This window comes from Telmatherina bonti (genome assembly GCF_933228915.1).
Source record: "Telmatherina bonti genome assembly, chromosome: 8".
Lineage (NCBI taxonomy): Eukaryota > Metazoa > Chordata > Actinopteri > Atheriniformes > Telmatherinidae > Telmatherina > Telmatherina bonti.
This window is the reverse complement of record NC_136626.1, coordinates 21271029-21288528: the sequence shown is the minus strand read 5'-3', so window position 1 is coordinate 21288528 and position 17500 is coordinate 21271029. Positions and strand designations below refer to the sequence as shown.

The window sequence follows — 17500 nt, the reverse complement described above, 5'->3', positions numbered from 1 at the left end:
TCTTAAGTTTTTGGGACAAAGAAACATTCCAATAAAAAAAAAAAAACAAAAAAAAAAAACTTGGACTTTGTTAAATGCATTTAAATGCAACTTTAAGTAATTCTGACATAAATCTGACGTGAGCAGTTGGCAGTAACTTGACATTTAAATGATATCCAATGATTTAGGAGGTTTTGACATTCACTGTTTGTCATTTTCTCAGACAGAAGAAAAAAACAACCAGTAAAGTGTCACTTCAGTTCAGAGAAAGTGTAAACTTCATTAGCTGATGAGGCGACATGTTGATCATGTTGCCATGTTGCATATGCGGCTCTCATTATTGTAAATGTGTGATACTATGAACAGCGATGACTTCAGCGTCGGCAACAACTGTATCCAGTTGTACTTGGCGAATTTAAAACATGTTAAATAAAACAAACACAACAAAGTTGAGAGCAGTAATACATTTAAATGTAAAACTGTGGCAACCTTGTGCATGAGGTCCTGATGTTTTCCAGAGATGCTTCAAAGGGTTGGTATGTGAGAACATGAATGCTTTCTACACAGCGTTTTTGATAAGATTTTTTTGCAGCTGTCTCCTGAGTAAAATCTTGGAAAAATGATGAACGTAGTAATATGGAAATCTACTTAATCTACTAGAGTATTTACGGCGAGTAATCAGGTATGTGTGCTTGTAGACGTCCTTGCTACACACCCTTTTCTGCTGAAATGCACTTTGTTTCATCTCATGGATACGTTTGAGTGTGATACTGATGTTTCCATGAAAACAGTCATTAAAGAACTTCATCCATCATTTTTCATGTGGTGTAAACAAAAGCCAACTTTCCCACAAAGTACTTTTTACCTCCCATGTGCTCAGATAAAAACAGACAGATAAAAAGAGGCTGTAAATAGCAACCTTGCTTCTTTTCATGCTGAATGTCATTTCATGGTCATTATTTATTAGCATACAAATTTCATGGCCTTAAAAACAGATGGAGTTCTGCAGGACACACTGATGTAAGAATGTTACTGGAAAAAGCGACGTGCTGATTTTATGCTTGAGGAAACTCTGCAGGCTGGATGCACATTTACTCACTGAGAGCAGCTGCTTCAGACAGATACAGCAAGATGCCGTGCAAAATATCCACCCAAATACACACACAAACACACACACCTCCCGATCAAGGCCTGCTGCCACAGTGATGATGTCACCAGTCTTGTTGTTAATAGTAAACATGTTGGAAGAGGGGCTCTGGGGATTCTGGGACAGGATCTTGTACCGCAACATCCCATTGGCCGTTTTCGGATCATCCTTGTCCACTGCTGTCACTGTCATCACAAAAGATCCTGCAGGGAAACATACAGCAGATCAATACAGCAGATCAACACACATATGTCTGTGTGTGTGGGCATTCCTACCAGGTTTGGATCCCTCAGGAACAGAACCATTGAAGATAGTGTGCATAAACTCTGGTCTGTTGTCATTCTGGTCGATCACATTAATGACGATGTCAATGGGGTTCTCCACTTGATTCCCATTCAGGTCCACAGCGTGGGCTCGCAACTATACACAAAAACACACAGACGTCCAAACATGCTGCAGTGAAATGCCAATAAACCAACTGTTAAAAAGACAGATATTCGTTTAGCTCTTAGTCAAATCACAGAAGAGGAAACAGCAACAATGAATAGAAATATACTTAATGTGTATTCTCCATGTGTAACACACACTTAAGCATTAAGATATGCCATTTAAATCAAAGCGGAGTAGTGTGTCTGTAAAAGCAGATAAACTGACTGCCCACATAAAGACAATACCCATAAAAATTGAAAAGAGATAAGTAAGAATCTATCAGAGTAGACAAATATGCAACTGATCATAATGCAGCTAGGGTGTGTGCAGTCCAATTTGCTCCGCTGCAAGACGACAAAACCCATTTCTGCAGAAGACATACATTGTATTTACAATATGAAAAAAAGAGGACTGCATAGATTGGAAAGAAAAAATGTGCAAATCCATATTTTCTTTGTGCTTTGCAGCAATGCAGAGCTGATCTTTTCTCAGTCATGGTTATCAGGTTCTTCCCTCCACATGGCCAAAGTATTGCTTGTTTTGGAGAAATGAAGACAACAGTTATGAAGAGATTGAGTGTTAAGCTAGCCATTTGCTTTCTGCTGTTCCTGCTGCCTCCCTTTTCATGACCTCATTCACTGAAAAGCCGAAGTGCTCTCTCGCCAAGAGACTCGACAGCCCACAGCTGAAAATAATGTCATCCAGTGATGCACACAGTGCATCACAGAGTGAAAAGAAAGACAGACATTTACTGATGTCCTAAATGTGCCCAGTATGCAACCCAGTGATGCATACTAATATACAGTAGATAGGCTTTCATGGTTGGCCATTGGTTTCCAGTGAAGACCATGGCCCCTCCATATGCATAAATGGGTTTGGACAAGACACTGAACTACAAATGGCAGTAGCTTGTTTGACTGTTTCCTTGCACATTGCTTTGGAAGAAAGAAGTCACCATCTAGACTTAACTAAGCTCTAAATTAATAGGCTTTCCAGCAACCAAGTTTTCCCATCAATGTTTTTATCTAAGATTATTCTCCACAAAAGTAAGGGCACATGTCAAATCAGGCTTCAATTGTAAAGGGTGTAAAGGTCATTTTAACATGTAGATTGGTACCACAGAGTGCAGACCTGAAGCCCAGTTAAATATCTTGTGATGCGCTGGAAATTACACATCTGACTGGCATCAGGGTGGCAATAATGCTTTTGCAAAAGCGAATTGGAAAGGTGCCATAAATTAGAGCAAGAATCAAAGTTAAAGGTGGTCCGGTGATATAGTGGTGTGTGACTTTTTCTTTTGTCCAAGCATTGTAGAGTATTCTCTTTGCATTGTATGACTGGAGTTCATGTGATGTCACATCTGCCTCTTTAGTTATTCATAACATGAAGTAGTGTGCAACCTAGCACATCCTACACCAGAGTGTGTTTGGCAAGTATCTCACTGGGTGTGGAAAATGTCTTAATTGTTTGTGTTGTTTTTGAATTATTCAAATTGAGAAACTGACTGAAGTTACCTCAGGGTTTCTCGAGAAGTCAGAAAAGGGGAGAATGAGCTAAGAGTTTTACAAAAAAATGTCAAAGAAAAAAGCAGGTTGCAAATTGTTCCCAGGGATCAAAAGAAGCCGATTTAAATCCTGTAAAAGTTTGCAGTGATCACTTTGTTAACAGTTTGTGAATAACTTTACTTTGTTGTTTTTTTCTCTGTTAGCTTCAGCCCCACTGTGGGTAAATTATAGCTCCTGAGGTGATAAAAGTTATAGTAGTGTTCTTGTTTGCATTGTCAGATTTGTGGTTACTAAGCAAGAAGATGACAGTAAAACATGAAATGAGCCTGTATTAAATTCAGCAGGTATTTTTGCGTAATTCAGGGGGATTTCTCATAATTCTTTATGATGAAGATCAGATAGACTTGGTGTGAAGAAGAACCTATGCCATGATTGAGTAAAGCAGCTGGTCACTGACTACACTGAATTACAGTAAACATTTGTGGAAGTAAACCAACCTGAGCCATCCCTACAACCTGGTTTGGGTATGTAATGACAAAAGTAAGTGTTTCTTATTCCATTAATGTTTAAAAGCTATTGTTAGTATTTAACTATCATCTTAACCATTTGTTAAAAAATACATTGATTCTTAATATTATTGTCTAAAGGAAAGAAAAGCATTGATTACTGCTCGTATTAAAGGGTTAATCCCAATTGTTTTCATCCTTCCACTCACAAGAAAGTTACAGGCTTTCAAGCTTTTCCATATTTTCATCTATTCAGCCGTGTAGAAGCTAATCTGAAGAACCAGATCGTTTTGAGATATCTGCGAACTAATCAGATGGGTTTATTCTAAATCTTCCTTTGAAAGGATCTACACTGTCCCATCACGTAGCTCAACTTCCAGGTACTGTGTGAACTCATATCTAAACTTTGATGAAGTCTCACGTCTTCCTGACACGACACTCACTATTTTGGTTTGTTTGACCATCTTTTTGTTCACCTGACTGAATGCCATCCTTACAAAAACATAATATGGACAAAGAATAATAAAAAAAACCCTGCAGATTATACATCCCTACATGACCTGTGGCCACCAACATGCATCATTTTGAAGTATTCCTGATCCGGTTTTGCTACAGCAATGTGAATCAGCAGACGATTACACCTCTGCATGACAGTACATGCAGACTTAATAAAAGTGTGTGTTGTAATTCATTTTAGTCAATCAACTTAGTCTGAAATAAAGTAAGGCATCTTTAAAAATCCAAAATCTATCTTAAAACATTCAAGGCATTTTTCAGACTAAAGATTCTGAGGTGATTCTACCCAGCATAATTTTGTCAAAGATGCTGAATATAGCAACTGATTGGCCCTGATAAGTCATTCCTTTGCAGTGTATGTACCATCAGCATGAGGCTCTGAAAGAGCCAAAGCCTCCCTCATGCATAAACATGTAGGCCAATCTCAGCTTCTAGCACTGACAACTACATCCAGTCACATGAATATTCATCATATGGCTTAAATGCAAATTACCCTGCTGTGACTCCAGATTTCAATTCTCCCATGTGATCGGTGTGCATTCCTGCAGATCAAGAGGTTAGACTTTGCTCTCCGAGGTGTTTGTGACTGCATTAGATATAGTGAGCAAATGCCAGGAGCTCTTTATTTTTTATTTACTTATCCTTCTTCTCTGTGCATTAAAGATGGCAGACAGTGTGAGAGGAAAGATGAAAAGAAGAAATATTATGGTACATGACCAGAACGGAGAGATTACAGTAATGCAGGTGACAGTAATGTTAACTGCTGTATAACTCAGAACTGAAATCCATGTCAAATCGTAAATTGACAGTTTGTGTTGGTTATTTTGTCAAGCATTAATCCAGGTCTTGTCTGCTCTGCTTAAACGTTTGCTTCACCATGCACTTCAGCTGCAAAGAGACTTACATGGAAGTTGGAGATGTGTTCTCTGTCCAGGGGTTTTGTGACAGACAGCTGGCCTGAGATTGGGTTGATGATGAAGATCCCAGTCGGTGGCTGGTCAGCCCCAGGGCCTGTTACACTATAACGCAGCATCCGGTTCTTGTCCCGGTCTGAGCGAATCTATCAAATTCCAATGAAACAAGAGAGACAAACAGGTATGGATTTAAGAATTTACAGACACAGAAGACGCTGGAACAACAATTAATGCAGTAAATAATAAATAACAGTGAGTGAACTGAATAAAAACAAAAGTTTTATACAGAAGGATTCGCACAAAATACATTTTTTTTCCCATTTCTCTGTGTGCGTCTGTTGCTGTCAGTGTATTTTTGGAGATACGTCTGCCTATTGAACATGGCTGCCTGTATAAAGATAAGATTATAAAAAATACAAGTGCTGCAAAGCTTTCTGACTTTGACCTGAATCTGTCTCATGTGTCAGGACAACTTAGAGTTGCACAGAAAACACTTGGGATGCAGCTACATAAGTAAAGGAAATGTGATGCAAGATGAAGTCATAATTAACCACGATGCCACTTAAATCCTGCAAATTTTCTGAATCATGAAAATGGAAAAAGGAAATGGAAATACCACAAGTCTGGGTGTTAATGAGCAAACAGGCAAGTTAGTAAACTTCAGAAAAAAAGTAAAACAAATTAAAAAGTCAAATAAATCATTTTAGGTCCAACTGCACTTATATCAAATTTAGATTTGAATGACTCAGAGAAAAAAACAACATGGTTGGGCAACCCTGGTCTCTGAGGGCCGCAGTCCTGTAAGTGTTAAAGAGTTTCCCTGCTGCAACACACAGGACACAAACTCTGCACAAGTCTGATAATTACCCATTGATTTGAGAATCAAGCCTTAATCTGTACTGGTCAAACTGGCACACTGAAGTCACTTTTCTAGTCTTGGTTTAAGGTTGTTTCAGTTAGTCTGAGACTATGGATTTCTGGATTATGCTAAGTAATGGGTACAAAAACAGAATGTATTAGTGTGAATCTGGAAATAAAACAATGGTGAAGGTATAAAGAAGTTGTGCCAAAGTTTATCATTATAAATGACAAAGAAAAACAAGAAAAGAATTAAACTGAGATTAAAAAAGGAGTTGTAAATTTGCTCTGAAAACAACACATATAATGTAACCAGAACAATTTTAGGTAAGTTACTAAAATTTGTTTCACACTTTCATTGATGTCACCTCCATTATATTACACCTGCTGTGTGGACTTTTTGGAAGAGGCTGAAACTGACCTTAAAAACGGGCAGAAATCAGAGAGTGATTTAATGCTGGTGGTGTCCCACCATTACTAAAACATGACTGGTGAGCTGTGTCATGTCTTATTTAGAATAAAATGGAAGCAGCAACTTCCTGATGGTGACCACAGAGCAGATGAAGAACGCAACACGCAATACTCCAAAAAATTATGCATTGTGTCTATTTTATAACTTATTCTTATTTTTCTTATTTATTATCATTATTTAAAACTATTCATTTATAAAGCAAAAGTCAATGTGTTCATTGTATTTCTGCAACACCTTCACCATCTCTCAGTAGAGACCCATAAAAATTACCTTTAACAAAAAGTGAAACAAAAAATTGCTTCAGTGAAAATGTAAATATCTGACTGTAGAACATAATAAATAAAATCTGCAAGCTGAACTTACTATAAAGTTTGGACAGAAAGCTCGATGCAGAAAATAAACACAAGCGAGTAAACTCTGATAAACCTTGATCATGAAAGATTATCTGAAAAGCAAAATCCTTTCCTTTATTTAAATATTCATGACTGTTTCGATGACTACAAACTAGATTTTAAATGAGCCTTGTTTAATAATTCAGTCACACAGGTGTTATTTTGTACATAAATCAAATAGAAAGCAATCCAAAACAAACATTAAAAACATTAAAAATTTATATATTGGATCTTGAAAAAAAATTCTAATTGCAGGAACTTCCTGGTCTTAGCTCAAGCAGTGATATTAGCTCAAAAACAATTCCTTTTTGCACACAAAAATAGTTTGAAAAAAGTTATTTGATCAAAATAATCCGTGGATTTATTCTGTCTGCAAACAGCCTTGTGGCAGGCCTGTATGGCGCCTGTTGATCTTCATTTACATGATGCAGACAGTTTACAACAAACATTTCTAAACAGAAATGTAACTTTCAGCCTCAAATGATTAATTTAAGAATCAACTCAGTCTTAGCTTAACTGCAATCATCCCTCTTGTAAATGACTAAATTTATTCCAGAATAGGTTAAAAACAGTTATCTAAGCCAAGTCTGTAGGTGACTTTAAGCCAAGTCGGACACTTTAGACTGGGACTAGCTTTAAGTTGTGACACTGAAACTGGCCTTATATGTTCTCACAATATTAACAGAACACAGCAGGATAAATCCCGCTAGTTTGATTGGCTTTTCATTCTCATTCAATATAGTCAGGGCTTTACTCTTTGGAATAATGCTGTAAAAATGGCTTTAAAACCCCTTAAACATCTTGATATGTATTTAATATACCAGCCCATTTAGTCTGTCTTAAAGTTGATCTCTGGGCTTTGATAAACCCCTGAAAATTAATCCGTTAATTGACATGATTCCTTATGAATTTGACTAGCAGAGTTTGGATTTGGAAGGCCTAGGGGAATAGAAGACTCACAGGACAAGAAGATCTGCTGTGGTAACCCACATCACTGGCTGTTGTGTGTAGTATTTAAATTTCTTTTGATTTATTGTATAAACATTATGCTTCTTTGTTTTGTTTTGAGGCATCTTGTTTTCACTATAGTGAACTCATAGCCACTGCAAGACAGATTTGCTTTTGTGAGCGTGTGTCTTACCCTGACTAGATCCTCGGGGAACTGTCCTCGTGAGTTTTCTGGGACGTTGATAGGCGGAATGACCCAGTCTCTCTTCACACGCCTCAGATTGCCATCACCCCTAACAACCACGCTGCCCCATGGAAACAGGATCTCTGGTACCTGCTGACTCAGTGCTGCATCACTGGGCTTTACCTGCAGAGACAGTAAACAAGCATTGTGCACAAGGCTGTTCAGGCACTGAAATGCACGCACGCACGCACGCACGCACACACACACACACGCACACACACACACACACAAGCAGTAGAACTCAGTGCTGGAGGGGCTTGGTGACTCAGGGTATTTCTGACCTCATTCCAGTGGCTTGGAATAATGCTCTCATTATAGTCTTATTAATAAATGACTACCACCTGTCATTGTGTGTGTGTGTAGTTCTCTGCAACCAAAGAACTGCATGACTGCGCACAAAGCTGCGACACTGCGGGGAGTTTACAGAGACAGATATCAACAACAACAAGTTTCTCCTTTACTGTGCCCTCTCACAGTTCAAATGTGCTCACGAGCAGTTTGGTGCATGACCTTATAGACGGACATGTTTATTCTCAGCTAATTCTGATTCAGCTATTTTTTTTTTTTTTACATGTGTAGAAGTTTAAAGAATTTATAAGTTTCATCATATGAAATAATATAAAAATATATAGAATACTGAGATGATCAACAACACAAGCTGAGTTAATTTAGCTGATTTTGCAATTAGCAAGCCAAAGACTTGGCCTTTGTTTATTTATATAATCATTAAATAATCGTTCTCTGATTGAGAAAACAAATGACAATCAGGCTCCACATTGGCCAACTTTACGATATTTAGAATATATGAAAAGTTTCAATAAAATCCAATGTCTGCAACACTAAAAAACAAACAAAAGACACATGAAGTGAAGGGAAAGAAACACATTGTGTAGCAAAAACATACAAGTAAGGATGTGAACTGAGTATTAATATGCATAATCAATAATAACAATAATAATACATATTCTCTCAGTCCCAATTGACAAATTAGCCATGTGTTATAATCCGAGAAATGAAACAGTGGTTATTTCAGATTTATTCACTTTGAAACCCCATTTGAAAACACTAGTTCCATATGGATGAAATTTCCATACAAAATACTTGTGCCAGTGTGGAAAGGCCCTCAACTACATCAACCAGTGATATATGAGGATGTCAAAAATTAAATATAAATGGAGCATCAACAATCCAGTCTTTTCAGGAAAAGATGCAAATGTTACACTGAATGCCAAGCAAATGGGCCAAAACCTGTGGGAAATCCCAGGAAATGTTGGAGAGATCATATATCTCTTCTAGCTTGGGAATGTACAAAATTCCCAAAGGATTAGCCGGAAGGGCAGCTGGGGAGAGGGACGTCTGGGATTCCCTCCTGAACCTGTAGCCACCACAGCCCCGATCTCAGATAAGCAGATGAAAATGGATGGACAAATATGTTTATGCCTCTTCAGCTTTTGTTTTTATATATCCCATAATTTTTCCACAAGGTTTCCCAGAGGACCAAAAAAAAAAAAAAAAAAAAAAAGGTAAAGTTAATATGTGCCCTATTTGAATGATGAACTTCACTAGAAATAGAAAATGCACTGAACATCAAATTGTGCTGAAATATTTACACAAATATTTTCTTTGTTTTATCCAAAACCAGTAGAGTTGGAGAAAATCAACTCTTGTTATAACTTAGGTGCAGTTTGCTGACATTTGGAGCTTGTACGGCGGCAATATGTTGGCTATTTGTGTCAGTCTACAGTCACACAGAACTGCTCCTCGCTGAAGAGTTCAGTGTTGACAAAGCATCACCGGCTGTTAATTGTCATGGCTCACGAGTTCTTCTTGCGAAGGATTTGACGCCTTTTTTCTCTGTGATTCTCAACTAGTGCACGAGAAAGGCTGCTGGCATCAGAAGCATATGGCAGTCGGCTATTTCTGGGCTCTGTTTAGAAGAAGAGCCAATCAAAGCCACTGCCTTATCTAAATACATGCAGAGGGCCTTATTATCACTGTTGTACATGAAACAAACTAACAGATGGCTGCTTGACTCGTTTTGTCTCCGCAATTAGCACTTGGCCAACCTCAGACTCCTGCTGGGCTGGTAAAAGCTGCGATTTTATGTCTTCACACTGAAGTAGGGCTATGTGGGCGGAAACTGCATTTGTCTTACAGAGGGACATTCTTAGACTCAGAAACAAGTAATTGTATGTGTTTGTGAAGTCACCTTATGTCTCAGCGATAGAGGACGAATAATATATTCATTCAGTTAATACTGCAACTGCAACACTGTAATGTTTGTAAATCATCCATTTACATTTGGCATCTTATGTATTAGTTCTCTTAAAAAACTTCTTGGAAAATAACATAATTTAATACAACAAACCTACACTAGTACAATGAACTGTGTTGGTCTTTTTGTCATTTCCCTTACTTTTCAACTGAAGTACGGATTTTGTTTTTAAATAAATTCACCAATAATTTATTAGTTGCTTCGATGATTTTAATGTTAATTTAACTCCGCAACTCTTGCAGATTTTCACATTCAAAACAACTGAGTAAGGGACGGATTATGTCTTTAATCTTAAAAAATATTTGCAGGAAGCAACGAGTTTCATTAGCTTGGCTTAAGATAGATTAAAAGACTAAACTGGAAGAGGCTTAAAATCATTAGTGAAGGAAAACAGTGCTCCGTTTCTGAGAGCAGCAGAGCTCTAAATGACTTAGCTCTGTTGTAGAATTATTGCTGAGGATACCAACATTACACCCCGTTCATCAAGACACCACACTCTATGATGCAGTGCTGAGCTTTCCACAGCAGATCAGAAAAGAGCCAGCTCTTTAAATAATAAATCTTATATCTCAGTTAAAAAAGATAACAGAACTATAGAAAGATGAATCCATGCTCACAAAAATGCTTTTTGTTTTTCTGTCTGTCTGTTTGCAGCATTTTTATCAGTAAAACCAATAAGATGAACACTTGGAGACAACATAACCAATAATTAGCTGGTTTTACGTTGCATCCACAACATGAACCATGATGCTTCCTGCTGTGGTTTTTGAGCCTGCCTGCGCTTATGTTCTTTATGAATCATTGGAAATAATACTAATGATTCCACAGAGAGAAGTGAGGCGGTAGCGGAAAACAATATAAACTGTATTCATCAGTTTGTGAACGGTCCATGGTGCCGGGCCCTGATGAAAAACGTCTTAAAGCCAACACTTGTTAAAGTCATAAGCCTGGCTACACAGAAATAGATGAGTTTATGTGGCTGGCTTTAATGCTCTGTCACAACACTGACAGAGAAAAGACACAAGTTATTTTTTCTCTTTGTTTTTTTTTTTTTTTTTTAATTGAGCTGCAATTATTCATTTGTCCAACAACATGGGCATAAATCATCTGGGTGCAGCAGATTTAGCTGAACTTAATTAGATGAAAAGACGTAGGAGAGACACTGAAGGGATAGTGTGCAGTAATTTTATGAATATCTGTCATGCTGTTAGTCGCTTTTCTTCTCAGTACAGTATGGATGGAGCCCATGTCATCACTGCTAAAATGATTGATTAAAACAAGCTGTGGTTTAGGTCTTTGACAAGAACAATCACTGTAAAAGTTATTGAAAAAGTAAACAAGAATTTAGAATTTTAGAGTCAAATACCAGACCAGTCCAGACAGTGGAAAACAGCAACAACACTGAAATTTGTCGGAACCTTTCTGGTTGTACCTGTTCCAGGGAAGCGTGGCTGCTCTCTGGACGAACATGAAGATGAACTCTGGATTTCCAGAACTGCTTGGACTTCAGATCTTGAGCATACACCACCACCTCAGCTTTTTTCTTTTCCCCCATGTTCAGGCGTCGTCTGGTGGAGACCACACCTTCCTCACTAATGCTGAAATCAGAGGAACGTCCAACCTTGAACCAGACCTTCCCTTCACCACAGTCCACGAAGGTCACTGAGGAACAGAGAAAGAAAAGCACAGGCATCAGATTGGGTGAACAAAAAACATGAACTGCTTAAGTCTTAGATGTCTAAAGACAAAAACGCACGCCAGGCTTCTTTTTTTATTCCCATTTTCATTTTTTCCATTCCATTCTCACTCACCCATTGAACCTACCCATTGCTCACCTTAAATCTATTTCACTTCTAATTGGCAGATATGTCTGGATGTATCATATGAATTGTCAGAAAAATTTGCTGTTTTCAGCAAATAGTGCAATTTTCTTCTAAAGAAAATGAAAATAGAGCGATAAAGGGGAAGAGGATGTTAATGAGTTCACTGTTGGGGTCACTTCTGTAAGAAACACTTCTTCTGGGAAGGGTTATTATGGTTCCAAGTCTAGGTAGATTTGAGAAACAGCTTTGTAACCTTTTTAACCTTTGTTATGCACTGACATTTTCCAACTTCCTTGGCTATTGTTTGTTTCTCCTGATTTGGATATTATGTGACACTGCTGAGACCTTTAAGATAAATTCATGGCTCTAAAAATAAAAGAAGCTCTATTTGACTAAAGATATGATTTAACAGGTCTATTATTGATCAAGTTAGGTTTTGTTTGGTCCACTTGCAACCACTTAATGTGATTTGAGATTAATACTTGTTTGCACAGATCCAGATCACCTTTGACCTTTTTGCTTTCTTTTGCTTCACTGTCGCCTAAAAATAGCTCATCATTGCTTTGGTTCAAACATCTTCCAGCGTGACTATTGGTTTCTCGACAAGGTTTTTGTAAATGCTCATACATTATTTATGTTCAAAAACACTCTCAGCGCTACATGTTCGCCTGATATAACACCCCCACTCGACACAGCAGGGAACTGGGGCAGAACTAAGTCTGGGGGTTTCAGATGTTGCAGCACTGCAGTGGCTCCCGCTTCAACTGCTCATAATCAGACAGCACAACACTTCAAAATGGGCAAAGATTGAAGGAAACAGAAACACGGAGCAGCAGCAGAAAGTTACAGGCAAGTAAAAACTGATTTCACAAAGTCCGACTTGCCTCTTCTGTTTTTTCTGCATAAACTGCACAACTTTTTAACATAACTCATTTTTTTATGTGTCATAGCTTAGTGTTAAAGCTGGAATTGTTTGTTTAGTATATGCTGCACTTAAGAGTGATTCATAGGTCACTGGCTGCATACTTAAAACTATTTCTCTGTTAGAACTCATTGACAGCTCTGTGATAACATGAGGAAAAACTGATGTGCTTTGTGCATTAACAGAGAGTTATTTTGAATATATAATTAGTGGCTGACAGCAGGTAATTTATTAAGATATCATACAGGCATCAGACAGGGATATAAAAGAAATATAAAAGAAAGCTGTGAAGTAAAATTAGATAAAGAGCTGTACTTTTTTTATTTTATTTTTTTTTACCAAGAACCAAAGTCCTTTATAAGTCACCCAAAAAGAAACTTGTAGAATAAAACTATTCCTACTGTGGTTTCCCCGTACAGAGCCCAAAACATGCACACATACACACTAACACACACATATAATGCAAACAAAGCCGGAAAGTCTTTAAACAAGCACATCTGGACAGGTCTAAAGTCTCACATTAATGATTTTACTGCGGCAAATTGTATTAATTCTTGTGTGTTTGAAATCACAGGATGTCTTCCTAAGTTATTTATGTTGGAGTATAAATGTCAAACATCACATCAGAACTGCGATGGGACATCCAATCTATTCCCTGACACACAGACTGATAGACTGACAGTGAGAAGGGCTGGCAGGGCCTGAGGGCATGTACAAACCAATTCATTTTACATGTGACTGGCTGGAAATCCTCCCACAGGAGGCTGGAATGATTTCACTGGTCAAACATTTGACAGGAAAAATAATCTGACCAAATCCTGGCAGTTGAGAATGAGCCACAGCTTCTGGTCTATTTATAACTATGAAGAGAGAATGGAGTATTTAGCACAAGGTGCTATTTACATTTGATTTTAAGTGTAATATTTGGCCATACTGGTTTTCCTTAATCTTCTAAAAACCTTTTTAAGAGTTTTTCAGTTATACATGCACCAATGGCAAAGCCTCTTTTTATGCCATTTTTAAAGTGTGACTTGTAATCAGTTTCCAACAAATAAAATTCACATATTGGGGTTGTATTTCATTCAAATTGTTCTAGAAAGACATTTTCAATAGGCTTCCATTGGTTTGTAGAATTACTTTAGTCTATCTTGTGATTTTGGGTCTGTTCACCAACATTACAACTTCTTACAATAAATAGAAGTCATATCCTCAACATGATGCTAGCATATGGGATTTCATCTACAAAAAAATTGTTCCTTTATTTAACTTATTGATCATGCAGCATTTTATCTTCTCCTGCTCATATTTCCTTTGTGTCCTCGATACTTCCTCATTTCCTCATTCTTAATTTATTGTTTATAATCCAGAATTAGAGATAAGGTGGGAAACTTTTCTTAATACTTGTTTTTATTGGCTGTATTGCATTTTTTGGTATTTGCACTCTGTAAAGCATGTTGTGCTAAATTCTGTTTAAGGCAAGGCAAGGCAAGGCAAGTTTATTTGTATAGCACCTTTCATGTACAAGACAATTCAAAGTGCTGTACATAAGACATTAAAAGCATTACAGAAAAAAAGCATAAAAGAAAATACAAATAACAAAATCATAATTAAATTCTAAAATTATATTAAAATAATTTAAAAAATAATTAGAAGCAGAATTAAAAAAAGTGATTAATTTCCTACGCTATAGATATCAAAAGCACTATCAAAAAAAAAAAAATTTAAAAAAAAAAGCAAATCCAGATTCTGTGTAGCAACTGGCTCAGGGACACTGTTGTCTCTATTAGCTGTGTCAACTATTTGACCTGCCATGAACTGAGTCGTGTAGCATGAATTGTGCAACTGGCTGCATGTGTTACCTTCGTAACCCTTTATAGGGCACTCAGTGAGATACCTTGAAATTAGACATTTTAACCTAAAATTGTCCTTTTGGTATGTACCAAGACCTCCATTCTGTTGTCACATTAACAACAAAAAAAAAAAATAGATTCATGCTGAATATGAAAGAAAATGAAGTGATCAACAACAGTCAATTGCCCCATAGAGGGTTAACAGAAGCAGGGATGATGTTTAACATCAAACAAAGAGGAATCAATGCAATGCCGATAGAGGAAACAGTGTGTTGAACTCGTGCCTGTAGAACACTGTGGCTGTCACCTGGATATGGTAACCGATTCTTTGACCTGAAGAGATATTTCTGCTTCGTTTGACGGAGACTCCAGTCCAAGAGGACTTTAGGTCAATCTTTCCAACTGTGAAAAGTTGAAGCAAAATTCTTGTGTGAAGCACTGGCTGAAGCAGTGCGGTGACCGACGTTACACATTTATTAAGTGTAAAAATCAAAGTGCCCTCAGCTGTTTTGAAAGACATAGATTTCCAGGCTTAAAGGTGGAGTATGTAAGATTTTTAATATTTTCAAAATAAATTAACTAAAAAAATAACAACAATCATAATTAGATCGTTTTTTTGTTTTTTTTTTTAAACATGTAGGTTCCAATCTGTCCATATTTGATGTGGTATTAAATTACAAGTTTATTTAATGACAAAGACCCTTCTTAAATGTTTGCCTACCAGTAAAAAAAAAAAGTGCTTTTTGTCATTTGTCATTAATTAAACTTGTAATTTAATAACGCATCAAATATGAACAGACTGGAACCTACATGTTCAAAAAACTATCTAATTATGATTGTAGTTATTTTATTAGTTAATTTATTTTGAAAATATTGAAAATCTTACATACTCTACCTTTAAACAAGCCAACCAAAGCCACTTCTATTGTGTGAGTACTTTATCATCAATGCTCTGAAGACTACAACTTACTTGCTCAGATTATCTTTACGTTCCAGAGGACTGGTGTGTCATGATGACAACATAAGGGAATAGCATCACAGCGTTGAAACAGTATATAAAAATGAAGACTCTGAGATCATCTAACTTCATCTTTCAACCCCCTTTAAGCAGGAGAAAGAATAAGTTTCCAGCTGTCCTAATGACAGGAGAAAAATAAATTAGTCTGTTATAGTTTTTATGCCCTGGATGGGTGTATGTGTGTGTGTCCCCACTGTGTGTGTTGCACATTTAAGTATTGCAGGATGAAATGCGAAAGCACACATTTTTTGACCAGTTTAAAAAGAGTCACACTGACAGCTGGGTGTTGCTAGATAAACTAAGAGTGAAGCCAGAGGCAAACTTTCCTCTTTCTGTCAACAAAGTTCTTGCAAGCACAGAGCATGAAGAGCAGATTATTGCATGAATTTAACTAAAGAGGATCCTTCCAACTGGGTCATTTAGAAAACAACTTGGAAGATACGAGTCATTCTGACAGGTGTTGGTTACTCAGCAGTAGAAATGAGCAACACTTATAAAAGTTGACAAACTCGTTGATTTAAAGTACACATCTGCAATACGTTAATTAAATCTATATAAAAAAATTCTAAGGCAGCATTAAGCTCAATGGAATGAGTTGCAGCTCCACACACAGAAGCCCTGGTTCGAGTCCCGGTCGGGTGCCCTTTGCTGGATGTCATCCCCCCCTAAGCTTACAGTTGACATAAATGCCATTAGAGGCCAAATATCCTATATAAAATCTTCCTCTTTCAGCCCCTGATGGAAACTTTCTCACCCTGATGACACATTGACGCCTGCAAATGGAGGAAACGCAACAAACTCCTCCAACTCCTTGCATTGAGGCTACAATGAACCCACACTCTCTTTAATTGCTGCTCATCTCCACCTCATCATCAGCAAAAGTAATGTCAAGGCTTTTCTCTAACTGTATGACAGATACATCCTGTATCAGTGCCTGCAGCTATAAAAATGAGCTACTTCCTGCATCCCTTTGCATTTGCCAAGCAACTGACACCTAACTTAGATGCCTGCCACCACATCCTATGCGACAGCAAACTAAAACTTCAACTCAAAGCTAACCTTCCTCTGCCGTCATTTTAAAACCTCGACTGAGAAAAAAAAAAAAAACAATACTCTGGCATAATAACGTTTTATTAGCGTCACTCTTGTTTCCCCTGGCAACTGCCCCACTTTCCACATGGAGCTGCCCTCGTATTTTTCCCTTGCCTCTTAGGGCAGGACACCATATCAACCCCCCACCTCTTTAAAGAGATGACACTGGGGAGCATGCAAAATCAATCAGAAACACCACTGAAAGGCCAATATGTTGCTAATAAACACAAAGTAGGCTTACTGCTGTGCCTCTACTCAGATAAAAGTAGTCCCGCTGTCCCATATGTACATTACACACTCTGTCAGGGTATTACCATGTGAAGAGAGCTCAAGGCTGATTGATGAATCACAGACAATGTAACCTCACAACATCTGAGAGGCTGCAGCTCATTATCGGCTACTGTTTAAAGGCCCATCCATTTACTGGCCCACCAGTCCTTCCTGTGTGACAGCTGGCTGCTTTTTTTCTGCTCGAATTTATGTTGGAGGGAAACTGTCTTTTTCCAGCAAACAGGCAGGCGCTGAGTTCATTATGCATTTTAGAGAGTTGAAAGCGCAACAGTAAAGTGGAGGAATGGAAATATACAAAAATTACATGACTCCCCGATGC

At 37.6% G+C, this 17500-nt stretch overlaps 1 protein-coding gene across 1 annotated transcript in view; it reads right to left on the bottom strand.

Moving 5' to 3' along the window:
- LOC306759557 (cadherin-2-like) overlaps nucleotides 1-17500 on the bottom strand; it is a 43492-nt gene that overhangs the window by 18382 nt on the left and 7610 nt on the right. The window contains exons 3-7 of the mRNA XM_079245233.1: nucleotides 11618-11847; nucleotides 7860-8033; nucleotides 4987-5142; nucleotides 1402-1546; nucleotides 1157-1329 (exon numbers count right to left, since the gene is read on the bottom strand). Coding sequence (XP_079101359.1) covers nucleotides 1157-1329; nucleotides 1402-1546; nucleotides 4987-5142; nucleotides 7860-8033; nucleotides 11618-11847 — 878 coding nt within the window. The remainder of the gene's footprint in view (nucleotides 1-1156; nucleotides 1330-1401; nucleotides 1547-4986; nucleotides 5143-7859; nucleotides 8034-11617; nucleotides 11848-17500) is intronic.